The sequence below is a fragment of the Platalea leucorodia genome, assembly GCF_965183815.1.
Source record: "Platalea leucorodia genome assembly, chromosome: 4".
NCBI classification, from domain to species: domain Eukaryota; kingdom Metazoa; phylum Chordata; class Aves; order Pelecaniformes; family Threskiornithidae; genus Platalea; species Platalea leucorodia.
The window spans coordinates 77,380,913-77,401,603 of NC_138826.1; the positions used below are offsets into that span (position 1 = coordinate 77,380,913).

Sequence of the window (20,691 nt, forward strand, 5' to 3'; positions counted from 1 at the left end):
AAGAGTATTCATGACCAGAGCATTAATGCTACATTTTACTACATTTGCATAAACATCCAAACATTGTTAAATTGCAACAAAAGGGAATTGTACTTACAAAAACTTTCACTGTGGAAAAGTCAATCTTGTCTGTTCCTTCCCTTTTGAATTTGCACAGTATGGTGCTACGGTCTGGTTTTTCGGTAATATTTTGGACGCTGAACCATACCTTTTTGGTCTGTGCACCATTCATATATGACAGATAAACTTGTACCTCAGTTTTAGAAATATTCAAGTTGTCATTTTCTTTCTAGAGGGAAAAAATTGAAGATAATAAACAGTCACTAAACACAATAAGAAGTAAAATGATCCTCAACAACTATTTCAAATAAGGAATTATAGTTTATTACTTTCAAACTTACATATATTTTTAATTCCAGATCAGGATCCAGCTCAGTGTGCAGCTGGTAGTTAATGAACACTGGGTCAGGGTGATAGTGTAATTTGACACATGGTATAAAGGTAGTTTCCACTTTTAACATCATATCAACAACTTTACCCTCTGTTGCATGGCTCAGGCTTGGCGTTAAGTAATGATATTCAGATTCATTTCCAGGACACCTAGAGACCTAGAAATGCAATAGCAAAGCTGCAGTCATTAAGCACTCAACAGTGGGTACAATTACAAACAGAGGCACTCAAAATCATTTTAACATCTTCCTGACTTCACACAGGTATCTGCTAAACCTCTTCTCTGCCATCAGGGCTGCATGCAGAGCACCTGGGAAAGTTTTTTTGTTGAGCCTGTGTCTACATTTGCGCACGTTTATCACACACTCTGCATGCTGCTTTAAGGCAGATTGCACGCTGCTAAGGCAGCTATTTCCTGCAGTGAGACAGGAATAGTCACAGTGATTTCTCCTTCCTTCCCCTCAATGCAGGTGACAAGAGAAGAGCAGGACGAGCTTCCCAGCACCCCTGGGCATTGGCTCTCCCCAGCTTAACTCCTGATAGAGGGGAGTTGCTACAGACACCCCATTGGTAACGAACGCCATGCTGCTGTTTTCTGGTCTCTCTGCTGCAAGCCCAGGAGGGCAACAGGGTGCCCACCTCCTCACAGCCTCAAAGGAAGGGTTTCGTCCCAAAATCAGCTCCAGTCTCCTGCCCCTTGCTGAGGCAGTGGCACCATTTGGGTTCTCAACACAAAGCCAGAGAGAAGTACAGCACTCCCTCATCCAATAGACCCCATATATGGAGGGTGGGGAGGCTCAGAAAGGATGGATTTAGAGCAAGTCTCTAGAGCATAACAAAAAGGCTCAGGGAATTATGCAGGAGAGTAGCTTATGTGTTTCCATGATCCTGTCCAGAGAATGTGTGCAACTGTAATCCTACAAGCGGTCATATTTATTTCAGTATTTCATATTCAGTGACTGCTGTGTGCCTGCAAGGGTTTGAAAAATATTGAGATCCTCCTGAAACCTTAGGAATAAAACCTAATCCCTGAAGATCCCTCCTCTATTTAGTATCATAAAGGAGATTAAGACTTACAGTGAAGTTTGATCTCTGGTCATCTGAAATAATCACACTGTCCACCACATTAAAATTTCTACCAATTGTAGTAATTCTGCGACCACCACTGTAGAAAAAGAAGGGGGGGGAAGGAAGGTTAATATCATCTGTTTTCCCACAGATAAGTCCTACATTAAGGCTTCAGCCATGAATAAACTACGCATGCATTTTGCTTTGGTAGCAGCCAGTATAATGAAGTCAAACTGCAGGACAAGATAATTTGAGCTATACAGTATACTTCTATTCTTTCCTCATAATGTAATGGTAAATGCTTTTGCTACCGCAAAACCAAATGACTTGATAGCATACTTCTTTTCAGGGACTCTCCGCCTTGTTTTCTATTCATGCAGCCAAAGAACTAGACCATGATTTAATATTCTGTCTTGAAGACATGGTATTTCACTGCCCCAGAGCAGTCCCACCTGTGCTTAATTCTTGCCTTCTTCAGGACAAACCGATGGTGCCAGGCACCTCACAGGAAACGTTCTCGGCAGCGTTCAGACCATCTGTCTCAGCACACACAATGGTGCTTGTGTCTGAGGGCTCTGGCTCACCACCTCTGCTGAACGCAGTTGGAGTGGTTTAAGGTATTATTAATTTCCAGCTGCCTGAGCTGCCCCTCCCCTTGGAGATGAGGGCATGTGTCCTAGCTGCTCAGCTGCTGCAGCTGCCCAGCCCAACTTTTTACCTCAAATCTACACTTGCCAGCGCTTGATGCCAAGATATCAGATTAAGAACGTGAAAGTGGGTAAAAACTGTGCAGGCAGAGGGACAGGTGGAAAGCTGTGCCTGAGAATATCTTAAAACCACTCTGTAAGTCTTTCACCGGAGCTGTGAGTCTCCCACAGAACACAGCAGAGGCTTGAAAAGGGCTCTTTTGGCTTCAGGGAACCTGGTCCTAAAGCAAGTCTGCACGTATCACTGCAGTAGTGATTATTTTCACTTCATTTCCAATTCACTGATACTTTATACTGTTTTGGAGGTGAAGGGTATATTAGTATCAAGAAATCAAAGTTAACTGGAGTTTGAATTTATGTGTGCTACCCATATTTTGGATTTAGCTTTAGTATGAAGAGACTATTTTTGACTTCTACAAAGGAGACCTGGGGTGGGCAGGAAGGAGTTTACAGAATCCTGCAGAATTCAGAATTTCCTGCAGAAACACAGAATCTGTCTTGCAGCTATCATGACCCTATCTGTATGTTAAATGTTAAATCAGTTCACCGGCATAAATTCATCCTCCACCACAGGTTACAGCAGTCATCCAAGTTTACATCAGCTGCAGTCTGGCCAAGGAAGAAGGCTTATATCAGCTCAGTGGGACTACATTTTAAAAAATACATAAAAAGTACAGAAAGACAAATTTACCTGATCCAGGAGCTATTTGGTGTGATTCCAAAACACGATGGCAGTGAAACATAATGTAGGGTCATTGGTGGTGAACATTTTTTCCCGTTAGCCAGTATACGTATACTTTTGGCCTCTTTACGTGTTGGTGGGAGAGCAAACGTCATTTGTGTATCATTTAGCACATTTCTAACTTCAACGCTGGAGGAGAAAGAAAACAGTCAGATGCTGAAACACAGATGCCACTATGCCACTCATTGGTGTTACTACACAAAGCCGATAACCTAAAGCAAAGGATGAGGAGAGAAGAGGAATGAATCTCTCTTTGAGCTGCCAGATGGAAGTGGAAAGAGAGAGCAGGGAGTTGAAAAGACGAAGTAGTGCCTCTTTTGAATGAAGTTGCTGTGTGTCACAATAATCACAGAAGATGGTACAGATACTGGTCTTATGGCCTTGGGATGAGGCTATGTAACGCAATGTGTGACTTTGCTGTGTAGACCGTACTTTGCTGTGTACTTCTGTGTGCTACCAACACACCAGCTAGTCAAGAATGAGAATCTTCAGTTTCCTTTTCTTTCTTTCCCTCTTCCCCCCTCCTTTTTCCCTTTCTTTCCTTCCTCTTTGTCTCTACTCCCTCTCTCTTTCTCCTTTCCCTCTCTCCATCCTTTTCTCCTTTTGTTTTCTGTGGTCCCCAAGAAATTCAGGGTTGAACTAAAAATTGAACTGTACCATATGAATACTTTTTCAAGTGCTAGCTATGTAAAATGGGCTTGGTAATCACAGACAGCCATTGCAGCTGCACCTGAAAAGGACTGATTCAGAATAAGATAGCCTAATTATCTAGGGGGTTACGCTGTGCAATCATCAACAGAGAAAAGTACGCGCTGTTGCATGAGAGATTCCCTTCCCTGGCATGGTGTCTGTGCTTTCACAAGCAGAATCCTAGAATATACGGGGGATATTCTGAAGCAGGGGAGAGTCAAACAAAAGCTGAGGCTTTCCTGTGACCTAACTTCTTGTCGCTTGCTGCAAGGCACAGCGGGCCACAGCTACAGAACTGCCGTAACTACTGCTGAGAGCTGCCCACCTACCCACCCATCCTTTGTATTGTACCCAAACACCAAATTCATCTCCATCCTTCCAGAATTTAAAGTGGAAGTATAACCAAAGGAGTGCAGAGCATCTCCCCCTCTGCTGAGGAGAGCTCCAAGACAATTGTTCACACAACTGTATTACTAGGGCAAAATGGGCATAATTTTCACCATGCAAAGTAAATAGTATTATTTTTCAGAGCTTAACTTACATGTCTGGTTTACAGCCAGTGATTCCAGTCAATATCAGTTTTATGCCTGATGCACGTGTAAAATTTTCTCCTTTGACTGTTATTTCACTTTTGCCTAATGTAGAAATCCACAAAGGTTCAATGGAGTGAATGCTGATATGCTATTAGAAAACAAAGCAAAACAAAATCTGGTTATAAAAGGCTAGGCAGATAAACAACAGCTGCAAAACCAACCACCAGTCAGGAATGTGGGTTTTATGGCACTGGGATACGTTTTTCTTATTAATTTCAAATCTTGTTAAGCTTGATCCTGGGAAGTACTGTCAATCACAACTTACTTATGAGCCAACTATTTTTACCTACATATTTTATATTTCAATTTATCTCATAACAAAGTTGCCCAAATGAATCACAATCTGACATACTGGAAGGTAAGTATCATAAAAACCCAGCTTGAAATGATACACTTTGTGTGACCGTTGAAGAACTAAGAAACAATGCAAGACAAAACCCATCGTGCTGTCACTATGAGAGATCAGAGAAACAAATGAAGGCATCTCTAAGACCTGAAAAGGGGAAGCAGGGTCAAATCCTAGAATGAAAAGTTGAGAAAGAGCCCCAGAATTAGCTTTACTAGAAAGTTTTTTTCAAAGTGATACATAGAGCTAAAGGTACAACACAACTGCGGGGATTTTTTGGTATCCCATTTTGATGCTAAGAAGTTTACAAATCCGTTTTCCAGCATTTAAGAATAATCCTAGTTTGCTCTGATGCTGTCACAGTCTTGCAGAAATGTGGCCAATTTTTAAACTGTGCTTTTCTTTGTGTATCTTTATATTTACTTATTCTAACTTATAAACACTATGGAGCAAGAAGAGAGATTTTTTTTTCCCTAGTATATTTACTTGATACATTTGACAGCATCTCATGTTTAATCAGTTTTGCTGCTTCCCCTGTTTTATAATCACACAGACGGTTTCCTCTCTGTGTATCTTTCAGACAACAAACTGAAAACATTCAAAAAAACAGGAAAATATGCATGTGAAACCACAAACTGTTTGGGACCTTCTCAGGCAGATTTCTAGCATGCTTTTAGACTGCCTATACTACTAGTTTAAAGTGAGTTTTTAGAGTACTGTGATTATCCTGATTTCTGCTGTGCATCTGCGGACACATCCACCAGGCAGTTCAGCCTTCCCGACCCTGAGAAGGGAGCTGGTGCAAAACCTCTAGGAAAGTCCTTGCCACAGGGTTTTTTCTCCCCACTAATCTTTTCATGTACCCAGAGCAGCACCAAGCCTTCAGGCTGGTGGCCTGAGGAGACCACCACGGTCACATTGCCATCCACTGCAAACACAGCACTTGCCCATTTCAGAAAGGTCCCTGGCACATTGTCCCCACATGCTACCATGGCCTGCTGAATGCCAGGGCACTCTGGAGCAAATGTGAGACCTGTCACAACTGATTGAAAGCTGCAACTTGTGCCTTAGGAAAGGGCAAGAGAGTGCAAAGGCTGGGGCCAGAGGGCCTGCAAAAGGGCCTCCAAGATGACCTCTGGTATGGATAATGGAGGAGGGCAAAGGAAACCCCTGACAAACAGCCGGAGGGGGAAAATTCACTCCCGCCCTGACCTGGAGATCAGTTTAACCCTTAGTATGCAAGCAGGACAACTGAAGCAGAAATCTGAGAGATTACAGCCAGTGAAGCACCAGTGCTTTTCTCCGCCCACATCCCATCCCTCTGCTTGTGCTCAGCCTCCAGCGCACCAAGGACAGTCAATATCCTCACACAAATCCAGAAGCCAAATATTACAGAAAGGAGTAAAACACTGCTTTGGGGCTCTCACTGGTAACCAGCAGGGAGCCCTGAAGCACAGGAATAACACAGTATCACACAAATAGACGGAGATCCCCCAGGGCTGCATCAGGGCTGTGAGCCCCGGTGAGGGAAACGCCAGACATGCCCTGCCCAGGGCTGCGGCAGGACGCTGCGGCACTTCAGGGCTCCCGCTCGTCCCTCTGCCAGGCACCGCGCACCACAAGGTGCCTCAGCTTAGCTTGCCTTGTTTCTTTTCTTACACCAAGAAGAAATGGCGGGAAGAAAGGTTCACTCTGGAAGTTTCAGTCCCCCCTGAAATCATGCCTTCCCTGCAGCTACGCCACACGGACTCCCTCGCCGCGTCCTGCCTCGGACTCACGGCGTCAGCGCAGTCACTCGCAGCACTGAGGCAAGCTGACCTCAGCTACTCGAGAGGCTGCTTCCCGGCTTGACCGCCACGGTCCACAACACCTTCCTCAGCCACAAAAGAAACCGTGAATTTCCTCACTGAATGCAGGAGGGACCAAGCGTCCTCGCTGGGGTCTGCGGTGCTCGTTTCCCCAGTGCCAGAGAGCCTCTGACCTTCCAGTCGCTGCATGGCAGGGGGAGAGATGATAGCAGCAAGAGGGAAGGGAGACAGCGGTGAGGCAGAAGGACATTTATAAAAATCACTAGTTGTGAGGCATGCGATGAAAGCAGCATAAACACACAGAGAAACATACAGAAAGCGTGCGCCAGGTCCTCAGGTAATGTAAATCAGCACAGCCCTGTCAACTTCAATAGAGCTCCACATTTCTGAGCTGCAGCCCCGTGTCCCCTGGACAGCCTCATGCTTCCCTTGGGCTGCGTAAATACGCAGCCACATCCTCAGAGGTGTGGTTAGCATGGCAGCAGGTTGCTGCTGCAGGCAGCAGCCCAGGTTAAGCAGCCTCTGCCACCCCGGGGAGTTTGTCCCCGCTCTGGCACAGCCCCTCCTGTGGTGATAGCACGGGGCCCTGAGGCCACACGAAGAACTGGATCAGGGAACTGGCCCAGATGAAAAATAACCTGCCGAAAGACAACAGTTATTTCCAGCCAAATCAGTTCCCCAGCCAAGCGTACTCGTGCAACCACTCCAACTGCTGCTCTGGCGCCGGGAGGGGGAAGGTGCGTGCGTGGAAACCAGCAGCTGGAGTCAGGAGGAGGGCTGGGGCTGCCACTGAAAAAAAAGTATATTAATCTAAATGCTCGGCTGGGGTTGTGGGAAAACACAAATCCTCTTTCTCAGCTCTCCAGTATGTTCTCCTTAAAGCACCAGCAGTCAAAGGAGAGCAGGATTTCAAATGCAATTTCAAGCCCTCTGAATGGATCAATCACTTCTAAATAAACATCTGCCTTTGGACTGCCTCTAGTGCTTTCACTGCCCTGTCCATCACTGTCTTTCCAAGATAAGGCGTGTGGAAGAAAGCCATCTCCCAGGCAATTCCAACTATTTACCAATGTCAAATTAATGCACTTGGAAGCAGAGCAAAGAAGAATTTCCTCTGTTCTTTCACCAGCCGTAATGCTTTGTATGCAGACCAAATCCAGAATATTAATGCTCAGAAGCACAAGTATTACAATCCCACTCATCTCTGTGAAAAACAAAATGGATTTTGTGATTTTGTTTGAGAAACCTCAGCTGAACAGCTGAATTTAAGAGGTAATTCCTGTCCTCAGAGGTAAAAGTTTGGGTAGTTCTATAAACACATTTAGAGATAAGAACACAGTTGCTATTTATACCAACTGTGCTATCACTCACAGAAAAGCAGAAACCAAAAAGTGTAGGCAGCAAATCTCTATGTACTTACTCATCAGTCAAATTTCTCTTCACTACTCATTTCTTTCCTAACACCTGCATGTCATAAGCAACCACTGATGACAAGATTGCTCAGTTTTATGAGAAAATAAAACCATTTTGGCACCATAAAGAACGAAGGGATAACCTCGTGGTTAAAGGGCTAGCCTACAAGGCAAATAGTATAGGCTGTGCGCTCAGATACAGTCTATATGATTTCAACAGAGAACTCAACAACCAGATTCAGAAGGTACTTTGGCACCAGCAACACTCCTTCCTTTCCAGTGATCCAGCTTGAGCGGGATGGATGGAGAGTAGCTCCATCTCCAGTTTTGTCTACAGCCTGGAAGCAAGGAAAATTTTTCTGGAAGTGTGAACCAGGGATTTACTAACACCCAGGGATTTCAGTTCCTGGATGCATCCTCTAGCCACTTGTCTGTTATGCAGAAACTGGGTGGCACATCCTCCCCTTCCTTCTGGTCCCTTGGCAGCTATGTTTCAGGAGAAGCTGCGATCTGGCTGCATAAAATGAGAAAGAGGTCTGAGACTCTGAAACGTATTTCCACAGAGTTGTCTGTGACAGCAAGACTCCAACATGCACGTAAGTCTAGGTAAGGGATTAAGCCCGAGATGTTCTCCTTAGCTTTTTTCTTGTTGTTGTTGTTGGTCAACTTACATGTCCCAGCCCTCAGCACACTGGCTCCTGTGGAGTGCCTAAATACAGCATACAAGGACTTTGGCATTTAAAGCAATATTGTAAATACCGCATCTAGAGGTAGGCACATGACTATTGCAGCGTTCACTGTTTCAATGCCTGGATCTGAAACACAAATGTTTGTTGGTACCTTTACGCACCAACAAAGCACTAAGAAAAAATAGCATCAATCCAAGCCCCGCATTACCTTTCTACATAACCAGCTGACTGCCTCCTCATCCATATCTCTATTCTTCCTGCAAAGTCCTCTCATTTTATATAAGTTTCTCCCCCAACCCACAGAACCTCAATAATGCCCATCTTAAAATGCGAACTAACCTCCGTTTTCTGCACGGTGGCGATCCCCTTGGAAGCAGCTGCATTACAACTATCCTGAAAAAAAAAAAATCAGCATTTCTCCATGTCAGGACAAGGAAGAGACAGATTGCTGCTCAGATGTAAAAAATACAAGGAAAAGGCATCACAGGGGATTCCAGTCCTCCCCAACAAACTTCACCTGGCAGGTGGTGGCAGGAGAGACACGTGTCCATTTACAGCTGGCACACTCACCCTTGTGTATACATCGTGAGCAGCTGGTAACACAGAAAAGAGAGTTTTTGTAAGACACAGGAACTCGATCTAGATTCAGCTATGAATGTGAAATTTCAAGTGACAGAAAAAACTACAAACCCAAGAGAACAACCTGGCAAACATGTAATGAAATGCATAAAACACGTAACCTGCATTTACCCTCCAAGCCTATTGTTCTGTTGTGCTTATTCTGAGGACAAATTTAGTATGAAATACAATCTGTGCTGAGATGCTGAGAGTCATAAATTTCCAAAAAGCATGAAGCAGACGGAACACTTCGGGTTTCATTTTGCTGTGGTGTTCTCCAGTACATAAGTGGCCAGAGAGTACTTCTTAACCAGAAAAGGGCAGAAAACAATCACTGATTCTTTCACACCTTGCCTAAACTTCTGTTCTGTGTGCGTAGTGCTAGAAAGTATTGCTAGTTTGCTATTGCCTTTCCCTACCAAAAAATATGCCTGTTGGAGACTAGTTAGTCCCTATCTTGCTTTGCAACGCATCTATCAGCATGGAGGAAAGCCAAGAGCAGCACAGGCCCTCTCCACGCATGCTGAGAAATGCTCCAATTTAGAGAAAGGCAGTTCCTTCCCTGTGTTGCTCCAGGGACAGGGAAGTGATGTGCCCCTTCCCAAAAAGCAGGAGTTCAGTTTCATCCCAGGTGCCTATGAATTAGCCTCTTTGTATAGGGGAGGAGCGTTCCGAATGGGAACGCTGTAGTCACCTACAGGATATGTAAGCCAGATCTTTCTAAGTTTTAACAACCACGTATCGTAAAGGGTTAGGCCATGTACTGGGCGCAAATGCTTTCTACTGCGAGCTCTCAACAGAGTGCCACTCTGAAAAATAATGTTTACAGAACAATAGGTATTCATTATTCCTATTAGCAGATTAGATGTTACTTTCTGGTTTAATTGCATTCATGTTACTCATGGACCATATTTAAATCGCATCTGGCTCTATTAAAAAACAGCTCCTTAAAGTGACTTTTACAGAATCTCTTGACTCCTCTGATCTAGGTCTTATTCTGAGTATCAGGGGCCCACCTTTTTCACAAGGACAAAAAGGATTTTAATGTCATCGTGACATCCTTTATTATCTCTTCAGGCACTTGTCATAAATTCTGTCATTGTAATGACTCTCCTACAGCTAGCTGCCAGGGTCCTGTTAAATAAGAGAGTCATCAGAAGAAGTAGCTTTCTAATGACAATAAAAAAAAGAGGAGAAGCAGGAAATGGGCCAAGAAAAGGGATTTGACTATCTTTAGCGAAATGCATTTCCTTAATAAATAATAAAAAAGAAAAAGAATGATCATACTTCCGCCCCCCTCCCTGCACACACACATAAACCCCTCAATGAACTTCAATAGGAACCAGGCTCTTACTTTTTCAACCGAAATGTTTCTGTGATATTCCAAGAGCTTGAGGAGAGCGATGCTTCGAGAACTAGACAATCTGGAAAAATGTGACTGTTAGACATATGCTGGATATTACAAGAAATAACTGTAAAAAATAATTCAGTTGAAAGCTCATGTGCCTTCAGGTACTCTCTACATGGTATGCACCTTCTCTTATACATTCACTCACACTTTTGACTGATAAAAATAACTAGATTTTGTCCTTCCATAGCACCCTTCAGCTGAGTTATTCCAAGATTTTATACACACTCATTAATTAAGCTTGATGCCATCACTACATGACATACAAAAGTAACGTTATTGTCAGGATACAGATAAGAAAATGCTACTGTGGATCAGGGATATAAAATCAGCTCCCGAAGAGCACACAGCGGTATACTGTGGCACAGCCAGACCCCAAATTCAAGCCTTCTAACACAACAGATTGTTCTAATGTGAGACCCCAACATACTGTACTTCTCTCTGTCTCAGAGACTTGGTTTCAGAGTCGTCTTCTGTAATCTATGCAGTAGCAATTTTCATCCTATTTAAATCTTTTATGATTGCATGAGTCAATTTGCCATTATTTCAGCTAGCAATTACTATACCAACAATTCACTGACAGCTGTGGAATGAAAGAGTATCTTCTCCCATGAGCAGAATACCACATCGAAAAGTAGAGTTAGATATATACCACTTAAGCCACGGTCTCTTTCATCTGTGTGCCTGCAGATGCGTACGTCTGTGAAATGAATGACTGTCTGAGATCAAATGAAACCCATGCGTGCAGACTTTTCTGGCTTCTCTATGCTAGGAAGTAGATACCTTTTTAATCTGGGAAAGTTACACAGATTTAAAGTATATCTACCTTGCAAAGGCAGACAAAACTTTGTCTTTATCACAGGCTGGCTTGTTCAGATGAAAACCAACTTTGACTACATCTACATTGTTAAATCAGAAGTATCTCCTAGCTCCACACGTCAGCATGCCACTTGGGTGCTCACCTCAAAGGTCACCTGCACTGCTTGTTAGAAACAGCCCTTGGGACTGTTTGCATGCTTAAACACCTTACTAAACAGATAACAGAGAGTCTGATTTTTAAAGGTGTTTTAATGCTTGAAGATGTGGATGAGCATACACAGACATTCTGAAATCCTTCACCAAACACCTATTTGCATCTCCAAAAATCTATGTATCTGCAGAAATCTGATATGTTGGCACAGAATTGCCTAAATCACTTGCCTAGGTCATTATATGTCTCAAGCCATGAGCTACTGAAAAATAGTATTTTACTACGAGTAGTAAGTAAAAGTAAGGAATTTATCTGCTTCTGGCAGAGCCTGTCTTCTCTTTTAAGTTTGTATAAATACTTTAACAACACCACTGTCAAATATGTTTTCCTGATTTTGTCTGTGTTGAAATTAACATAACCTATTATCTTCTGTATGGCCTGGGCTGACCTTTCAAAATGCACCATACTGCACTGAGTAGAAGTTATTTTCAAAATGTTTTTTTCCTGAAATGATACCTGAAGGAGTTTTGCAAGTGCATCTTCTTATGAGACTGAGGTCACATTACGCGAGGTACCATAAATAGTCAACATAACTTTCACACTTGCATTATCCGCTAATGTATCTCAGCTCATAGGAGCATGTGAGTGGCAGTAATACTGATGGGCACAAGCTAAGCTCACAGCCTTCTGGTTAACACTATCAAAGGGCTCATCTTTGACACAAAGCATAGGCAAGATGAGCTGGCTTCCATAACTCTATACTCTGAAAACCTGCTAATGGCGTAAGAGAAAGCCTTAGCCCAAGAAGACAGAGAATCAAAACAATGTACTCCATAATTATAAGAAAACATGGCTTTTGGGACTGGGTCAATAAAGGACATTTTTTTCTTCTCTAATGCATTTGTCCCTCTTAAAAATCCAGTAATAGTGTTTACTAAAGACAGCTTAATAGACCAGAATACTCCTGGATATCACCCTAGCTGTCACCTGCTAGCGACAAAGTTTTTTCTTCTCAATTCCGAAATCAATATTGGACAGGAACTTGACACAACACTTGTATGATGTCAGAGGAGCTTTTCCCATACAAAGGCCATAGGATGAGCTCCTGAGATCCCAATATTCCAAGGAACCTCCTTCTGGGGCAAGGGTCCCCAAGAGAAAGAGCTCTTTGCAGCACTGAGCTCTTCAGAACAACAGATCATTGTAAGTTCTGCTTAACATTTCATTCCTCTTTCTACACAAAGGTATTATAAGAGAAATCAGATTCATGCAGAGTATTACATGTCTTTTGGGCTATATTATCTAGGAAAAGATAAAGGCAGGCATTTATCTGAATTTTCTGTTTCCTCTTCAAGTCCCTTAAGAGCACAACGTATCCTTGAGCTTGCTATCTTTGTCCCTCAGTTTAGATTAAAACTCTCTTTTGTATTCTAACATAAGCAACTTTTAAAAGGTACAAGGTCAACCTGTATTAAAAAAGCTTTGTGTTTCTATACAGACCCTTGAAGCAATGCAAGGGGGACGTTTTCCTCCTATTAGTCAAATAAGACTCTACTGTGAAGGATTATCATCTGATCTTTGAGACCAAAGCCTAGAGAACAGCTCAAAAGTCTAGACATTCAGTAATTTACCACCTCATTCTAAAACCTGTAGTTGCCCATAAGATGCACAAAACGGATCACATGCATCATGCATCCGATACAAATGGCTCAGGTCTCCAATTCTGAGAACTACTGGTGAACAAAGTAGTATAAGAATTATTGAAAAATGATTCAACCAATAATTCAGAAAGATGAATGAAATCAGGTCAAAAAGATGTACCAGCCAAACTGCCCCTGAACCATATATTTTTCTGCTAATCTTCCACATGGGACAATCACTTTCTCACGAGTGTCTAAGTTGGGTTGAAATAGTTAATTGAATATTAAGAATATTTATTGGACAGACATCCATAGTCAGTTTCTCTTCTTATTTACGCTAATACAGTGTCTTGCAAAACCAAATTCTGTCTGCAGATGAGAGAACGGTTAAGACGGGTTAATTTGTCAAGGCAGAGCACTGGACCAACACTGGTTTCATAGCTCTGCCAGCCTGATTGTCACTGCAGCTATGCTAAGGTTAAAGTGATTAATAGCACCATGTAAATATACTCCTAATGCTAAAACACTGCACTGCTATAGGCTGAACTGAAGAAGCTACTTCTAGCCATAGGTTAACGTTTTATTACTTCTAGAAAGGATTCCATATTAACAAATCTTTAATTATCAAGAATAGCGTGAGTATACTCAATTCACTTGACAAAACATAATTTTTTTTCTTCAACAACAACGTAATAAAAAGCATTACCTACTCTCACACTCATTAGGCCTGTATGTACGCTCAGTTCTCCTCAGTAATAAAGGACAGTGAATAAGCATTAAATAGATGTAATAGTAAAACATACCATTATCAGTTATCACTGGAGTGGTTAGATTGCAGAAACAGAATGAGTTTGTCAGCATTACATTTTCACAAAATATTTCAAAAGGTTTTACAATTTTTATCATACAGGAAGTAAGGCTTTTGTTTATGCTTGCAGCCACAGCAACCTATAAAACAATAAAAACAAGAATACAACAGATTTCTTGTAATACTTGTGAAGTCGTCACCTTGTCTTTACAGAAAACTACAAATTATGAAATGTACAAAATGAAAATTTTTGTGGCAGAAGCAGACAATTCACTAGGTAGCCTCTCAAAGGAGAGGGCCTCTCCCAACTGAAGAAGCAATGCAGAAAGAGTCCTAAAAGGAACAGCATTGCTTACTTTCAAACATTAAATGGATCTGTAAGGTATATTAGGGGAGCAATCTGGAATAATTTTGGATTTTAAAACAAGAATTTTGCTATAACAGTGTTATACGCCGTTATAGTCCCTTACAAATATTTGAGCAAGAATGTACGAATCCTCACAGAGAGACAACGTTTGCATCCATAACCAAAGTGCACTTAATTATGAAACAGAGTTTGTCTTGTAATGAATTATCCTTTGTTTCTGGCTGAGAGCGCTTTACAAATATGATCACATTAGTGCATTCAATCAGGAAACCAGAAACAATAGCATGTAGATTAAGTGGCCAGTCACAATACTTGATAATCAAATACTCAAGGCTGTGTGTGCTGTGAAGAGATACTGAATAAATACTAATATCAAACACTTAAAGACGCATTTGTGTTAGCATATGTGTCCCAGTGAATGTTTTGTAACTTGTTACAAAGCTCAGAACTTACATAATGCACTTATTATATAGTCACTGAAAATATTAAAATAGCTGATAAAGTGATATAACGGAAACGTTGCCTTTGTCAGCATAGTGAATTTTTGACTCAACATCACGAAGTATAGCTTCAGGATACATTTTATAGGAGAGGAAGAGAACATCTATTTGATGGACACATTCAACTTACTGGGATTTCTAATACATTTCCAATTGTTGAGGTAAGAGGGACTAATATATGGAACATGGTGACAAAAGAAGGGAAGCTGCAATAAGCAACAAAATGACACATTTTAAGTCACAATGAACAAACACGCATAAAACTGGGTGTACATACCTGATTTTTGGCAGGGAAATGTAGCAGGATTTTCAGATCTTTATCAGGTGCATGTGAAATGTTATACCAACCTTTTATGCTGTTTGAACGTGTACAATTTTCTTTTAATGTGCACCTAAAAGCATACATAAAATTATACTAGCCTCCTTATCGTGGCTTTGACTTCAGACACTGTACTTCAACTTATTTAGTGTTATTGTTTTTTTACAGGAACACTATTGATTTTTTACAGGAATATGGTTATAACTGCAAAAAGCTTCAGGAAAACAATCAGTAAAATCTTCTGCTTGCCAAAATGAATTACAATGCATTGATATGTGCTCTAGGGTCCTGATTAAGTCAGTGGGACTCAAGCAAATATTAGATGCTTGGCCACTAACAGTGGACTTGGTAGCCTGGGATGGGATTCATCACCCCCAACTTGATTGCTCCATTGTACAGCTCTAGATCTGACCCTCGCAGTTTCCTCTACACTCAATGGGGAGAAGTACGCTCTTTCAAGGTGCAATTCACCGAACTTAGTTTAGACATTCATACAAAAATGAAATGAATCACATTATACAAGCTGCTTGTTCTCTCCAAAGAGTAAAAGAGGAGATGGGGGTGACGCTCAGATGTAGAGCTATGCTACGAATGCGTACAGTTGATGAGATGCATCCTCCTTCCTTAATCTCCTCTGTCGTCCACTGATGTGAATGGTAATCTTTCCCTTTTATGTCAGTGCAATTGGTTAAAAACAACGGGTTTGAAAAGGTAGTTCAAAATATATTCCTCTGTCTTCAAGAATAAAATCCATTTCAGAAGTAGGATGGAACAAAGTTAATAAAAATGTTATAGATGCCAAATTGTAGGAAACAGAAACTACACAACAGAAAAGGAAGAATGAGGAAACACTGCAATATACAAGTACTGCAAAGATTACATGTATTAAAAACATGTGGTAAGAAAAGGAGAATGTAGGTATACAAATTAGATGGACAACCACTGAGTTTGAAAGGTGAATCCTTAAAATACTGTCTGCTGTGAACAGTTAATGAACAATCCATGGATTAACTTCAAGTAATTTCATATAGCTAGCAATTAAAGACACTTAAGTTCTAACTGCATGTATCTTAATATTTTAATATTAAGATTGAATATTTATAAATAAATGTAACATTTAATATTGTTTTAATAATACTACTTTTCTACCAAACATAGAAGCATGTATAGCTTCAATCATGTGATCAGTGACATGTGCCTTAACGAACTACTCCTTCGCTAAAAACTAGAAATGAGTACCTACTTGCAAAGCATGGGCCTTTTTCATTAGGAGCTCACTAAATGTATTTCACAATGCGTTTTCTCTCCAGAAGGAATAACACAAGAATGACTTTCAAGAAAAATATCTATCGCTTTCCAAAATGCCCAAAATAACCCCACAAACCATAGGAACCATAAAGCTGTCTTCTCTGTAGATCAAGACGTTGGCAACTGGAATGCAGTTAAGCACAAGGTCACTTCCTTTGCGGTCTAACTCAGGAAACTGAGTTCCTGCTGCACAAGAACCTGGTGGGGCTTTGCATCTGAATACATTCAGATCACAACTATACTGTAAGAAATTGGGACTATGCCTGACATATTTCAAACTGTCTGAACTAGGACAAATCTCAGTCTCATTTACATCTCTCTTCACCTTGCTGAGATCACAAAGGTCCATTAGCACCACAGTCTTAGAACCACAGAGGATGGGATCTGTCATCACCAGATGTGCACAAACCAGATGCTCGGATATGTATGGGTAGATAACTCTCACTGGCAATGAGAGAGACATCCTATAGTTTCTGACAGGCTGAGGATTATAATGTTGAAGATGCAAGGCACTAAATGAGTGTATGCATTCCAATGACACTAATATTAAAATATTAAAAAAGAAAATTGTTTATAAAGCTGAATATTTAAAACTGTCCTAGGACAAAGTTATTTGCCTTCTTAGACTGCCCGAGAAACACAAGCAGTGAACTTGTTTCCCTCATCTACAGTGAAGAATCTGAGTTTAATGGCAAAAAAAAAAGTAATGCCACTCAGGACCCAGGGTCATGCTTGTCTTCATGCCAGGAAAAAATGTGTCTTTTGTTGCTCTAAAAGCTGACCTTTAACACTCAAACAATGTGCTATGGAGAACGGTCATTTTGTAGCAAGCAAAGGGCACAGTCAAGCATCTGATGCCCCCCGGCAGAAATTCTCACAATTGCCCTGCACAGGCCAAGAGTAACATGAATTCCACTCACCTAAAGATGAGATTATTTTGTTATATCCCTATGTTTAGACAATTGATACTGTTTGCAAGCACACTGGAATGAATGTAACAGATAAATATTATTTGTGAACCACAAAATTAACATACAGACTCAGACAACTACTAAGTCTGGCTTTCTTGGAAAGGTGGACTGGACTGGACCCTAAACAAGTATGAAACTATAAGGTATGAAACCCTAGGATCAGATTCCAGACATGCATAGATATGTGTACAGAGGAAAGCAGAGTCAAGATTTTTTTTTAATCTTTCACAGCAAGCTAGTTCTTTATACTAGTAAAGATTCCTCTTCACAATTGCAACTGAGTTCCTTTTATTTCATTATGCCAACATGATACCTGTGCATACTGGTTCATTTATATTTACTTAAGTCTCTGCTTCACTAATCTTGTATTAACTACAGATCCTACTGACTTTGCCCTCTCTGTCTTGCTAAAGCATACTGATTTCCTCATGGAATGAGAACATGGATTCAGAGAAAGTTTTGGCTTCCTTTTCCAAGGTACCAGCCCCTGAATGAAGTCCACAGATGTCACGCAGACTGACCAAATTCAGAAGTCTGGTCATGTCAGATAACTAAGATATATTCTGTTATTTCCATATGGAAAATACATGTAAAACATCAGTACCTTGTATTGGAATCATTTCAGCATACTTCAGGTAAATCTGATTCATCTATAGAAAATCTATAAACATTAAGAGAAATCACACAATGCTATGACTAATTGTTTTGAATGACTGTAAGTGAAAAGAAGAATTTATATATTTGTCCCTATGGAAGAAAGAGTAGAAATAGGAACAGCAGAAACATTTTGTTTCATTTTGTTTTCACTCGCAATAAGATGTGCAGATTTTTTCATCAAAATACTGGATTTGAGTTCACACTGTCTTTAAAATGAAGCACTGCTGGTAAATTTTATTTTAAAAATATAGTACATATTTAATATAAAATTTATTTCCCAGTAAGAGTAGAAAGCGTATCATTGATCTCAAAGTTATTATGAAATATAGTGCTTTAGTGGACACGTATGGACTTACATGAAAATACTGGCCTAAAACTTGTCTTCCTCTTTTTCTAAAGCTTCGCTCAGAGCTCTCTCTTCACAAAACCAAATATTTAATGACGCTAAGTGCTTAACGGTGAAAAGTTACGTGGGTGTTGAACGGGATTCATATTATAGTAATTCATTTTTTCTCCAGAAGAGTAAATTATTTCTGTTTCAACCAGATGGAAACTTTTGGTGATTCCCCTCATAAACAGGGGATTTACTGACTAATAACTGTTATTCGCAAACTCTTTACAAGGTAACTAAAAGCCTGAAAAGCTTAGCACTGTAACATATACAGTTTCTAACAAGGTAGCAAAAGACAGTTTGAAGAAAACACCTTACAGAATAAACACCTACTCTCTTCTAATAACTACCTTTGCAAACACAAAGTAGCAGATCTTCAGCAAAATCACCTTGACATTGAAACAAACCAAAATAGGAAGCATTAACCTCCTAAAAGAAGGCTACTAGTAGAATTCCTCAAAAATCAATCTTATAACCACTTTTGTTTAATGTTTGAATCACTGATGAATTGGCATTAAAGAAGGTTTACACTGTCGACATCTGCTGATGGTACAAAATTGGGAACATTACCATGCAGAGGAAGATGAGAATATCACACAGGAAAACTTGGATAACCTTGAAATGGGATGACATTTCAAAGCATGAAGTACAAGAACATATATCTAGAGCAGTAAAAATCTCACAACCCATATGTGTTATAGACTGGAAACTCATCAGTTGGAAAGAAAACAAAGAAAGAGAAGGACCTGGGGGCATTATTTGATCATGGATGACTGTGGCCCGTCAATGCGATGCTGTCATGAAAAAGACGTTTGTGATCCCAGGACACATAAAATAAGGCGAATTCTGGATGGACTGATTAAACACCATTGAGCAAGGCACAGCTGAAATCTCTTCTGGAATACTGTGACAGTCCTGGCCATCCTTATTTTAAAAGGATGCATAAACTTCACAGAAGGGTTACCAGAGCAGTGTTAAGAAAGGAGCGTCTTATGTGAGAGGATCTTAGTGAAGTTAGCTGCTTGAGCACACCAAAGTGAAAGTGAAAAAAGAGACTGCTTTCACAAAAACACTGAGGAGATAAGTGTGAGGGAGGGGGAAAACCTATTTAAGCCAAGGCAACGTGAGCACCAGAACAAATGAGTACAACCTGCCCATGAACACACACGTGATGAAAACGAGCAGACAGATTGTAACCAGCATAAAAATGAGACTCTCAGATAGCCACACAGACAGGGCAGGGAGGACAAAAATCTAAATTTAGGATGGACCCAGGAATTTCGCCAGTCCAGGCCAAAGACGTACAACAGCTTTCAAACCTGCTTCAAAGAAAGCAGAAAAACTAATGACTCAAATATGAGGATGAAGCATTTAGAAAGAAATTCTCCTCTGGCCTAAACCAAAGGCAGTGGTTCCAAAGCAAGAAACTCTGAATACTGAAGACAACTGAGCACTCTTTCCCTGTTCTCACATGCAAGATGCTCCCAGCCATTAAGATGCTTCAAGTAAGAGGATATAATTTTATCCTTCAATCTGGAAAGCAAAAACATCTGTTCTAAAACCAAAATAATTTCTTCTTCTTAGCCCAACATATATTTTATGGGTAGATCTCAAAAATCTGAGGATTAACATGGTCTTTAAAAGGTGCAGAGCTCCCTTCCACATGACAATAAAGTGTCTCACATTTATGGCTATGACTGATTCCATAAAAATTCAGTAGATACAATCTTGATGCTGAATAGCCCCAAGCCAGTCAAAATGTACACTGACTAATAATGCATTGCTTTTATATGAAAGTCTAAAATACCAAAAAATACCTTTGGTTCAAAGAACACCACCCACAGTAGGGATCCTTTGCAGATAAGCATTCTTGCTCAGAAACGTATCTACTGCAATTTGCAACTGGTATTCTTCTCACCTAAAACCAAAGAATGCAATAATACACTGAATTAAAATAGCCTCCATAACCAGAGAAATTGAGGGTTACCATTAAAAATCTGACAGCAACCAAGCATGATCCCTTTGGGAAAGTTTCCTTATGGACTCCCCTCTGCCAGACGACCTTCGGATAGAAATATGCAACCTATTTTATGCACGCTGTATTTTGCCATCAGATAATGAAACGGCTCTGACAATGACAATTTGGTTCTACTGCTCAAAGGCCAGCATGGACAGATTAATGCAAGAAAGACTGATTAGCATAGCGAATTATAGATAACAATAGAAAGG

At 40.7% G+C, this 20,691-nt stretch overlaps 1 protein-coding gene across 2 annotated transcripts in view; it reads right to left on the bottom strand.

Moving 5' to 3' along the window:
* The window catches only part of PLXNC1 (plexin C1), a gene marked incomplete at its 5' end in the record, with an annotated part of 72,797 nt that overhangs the window by 36,834 nt on the left and 15,272 nt on the right, over positions 1–20,691 (bottom strand). For both annotated transcript variants that reach the window (XR_014227884.1, XM_082309094.1), the window contains 11 exons: positions 98–289; positions 402–608; positions 1,528–1,615; positions 2,917–3,096; positions 4,199–4,338; positions 8,845–8,898; positions 9,023–9,098; positions 10,478–10,547; positions 13,945–14,089; positions 15,094–15,208; positions 20,280–20,380. Coding sequence is in view for 1 of the 2 variants with exons in the window: in XM_082309094.1 (XP_082165220.1) it covers positions 98–289; positions 402–608; positions 1,528–1,615; positions 2,917–3,096; positions 4,199–4,338; positions 8,845–8,898; positions 9,023–9,098; positions 10,478–10,547; positions 13,945–14,089; positions 15,094–15,208; positions 20,280–20,380 (1,368 nt within the window). The remainder of the gene's footprint in view (positions 1–97; positions 290–401; positions 609–1,527; positions 1,616–2,916; positions 3,097–4,198; positions 4,339–8,844; positions 8,899–9,022; positions 9,099–10,477; positions 10,548–13,944; positions 14,090–15,093; positions 15,209–20,279; positions 20,381–20,691) is intronic.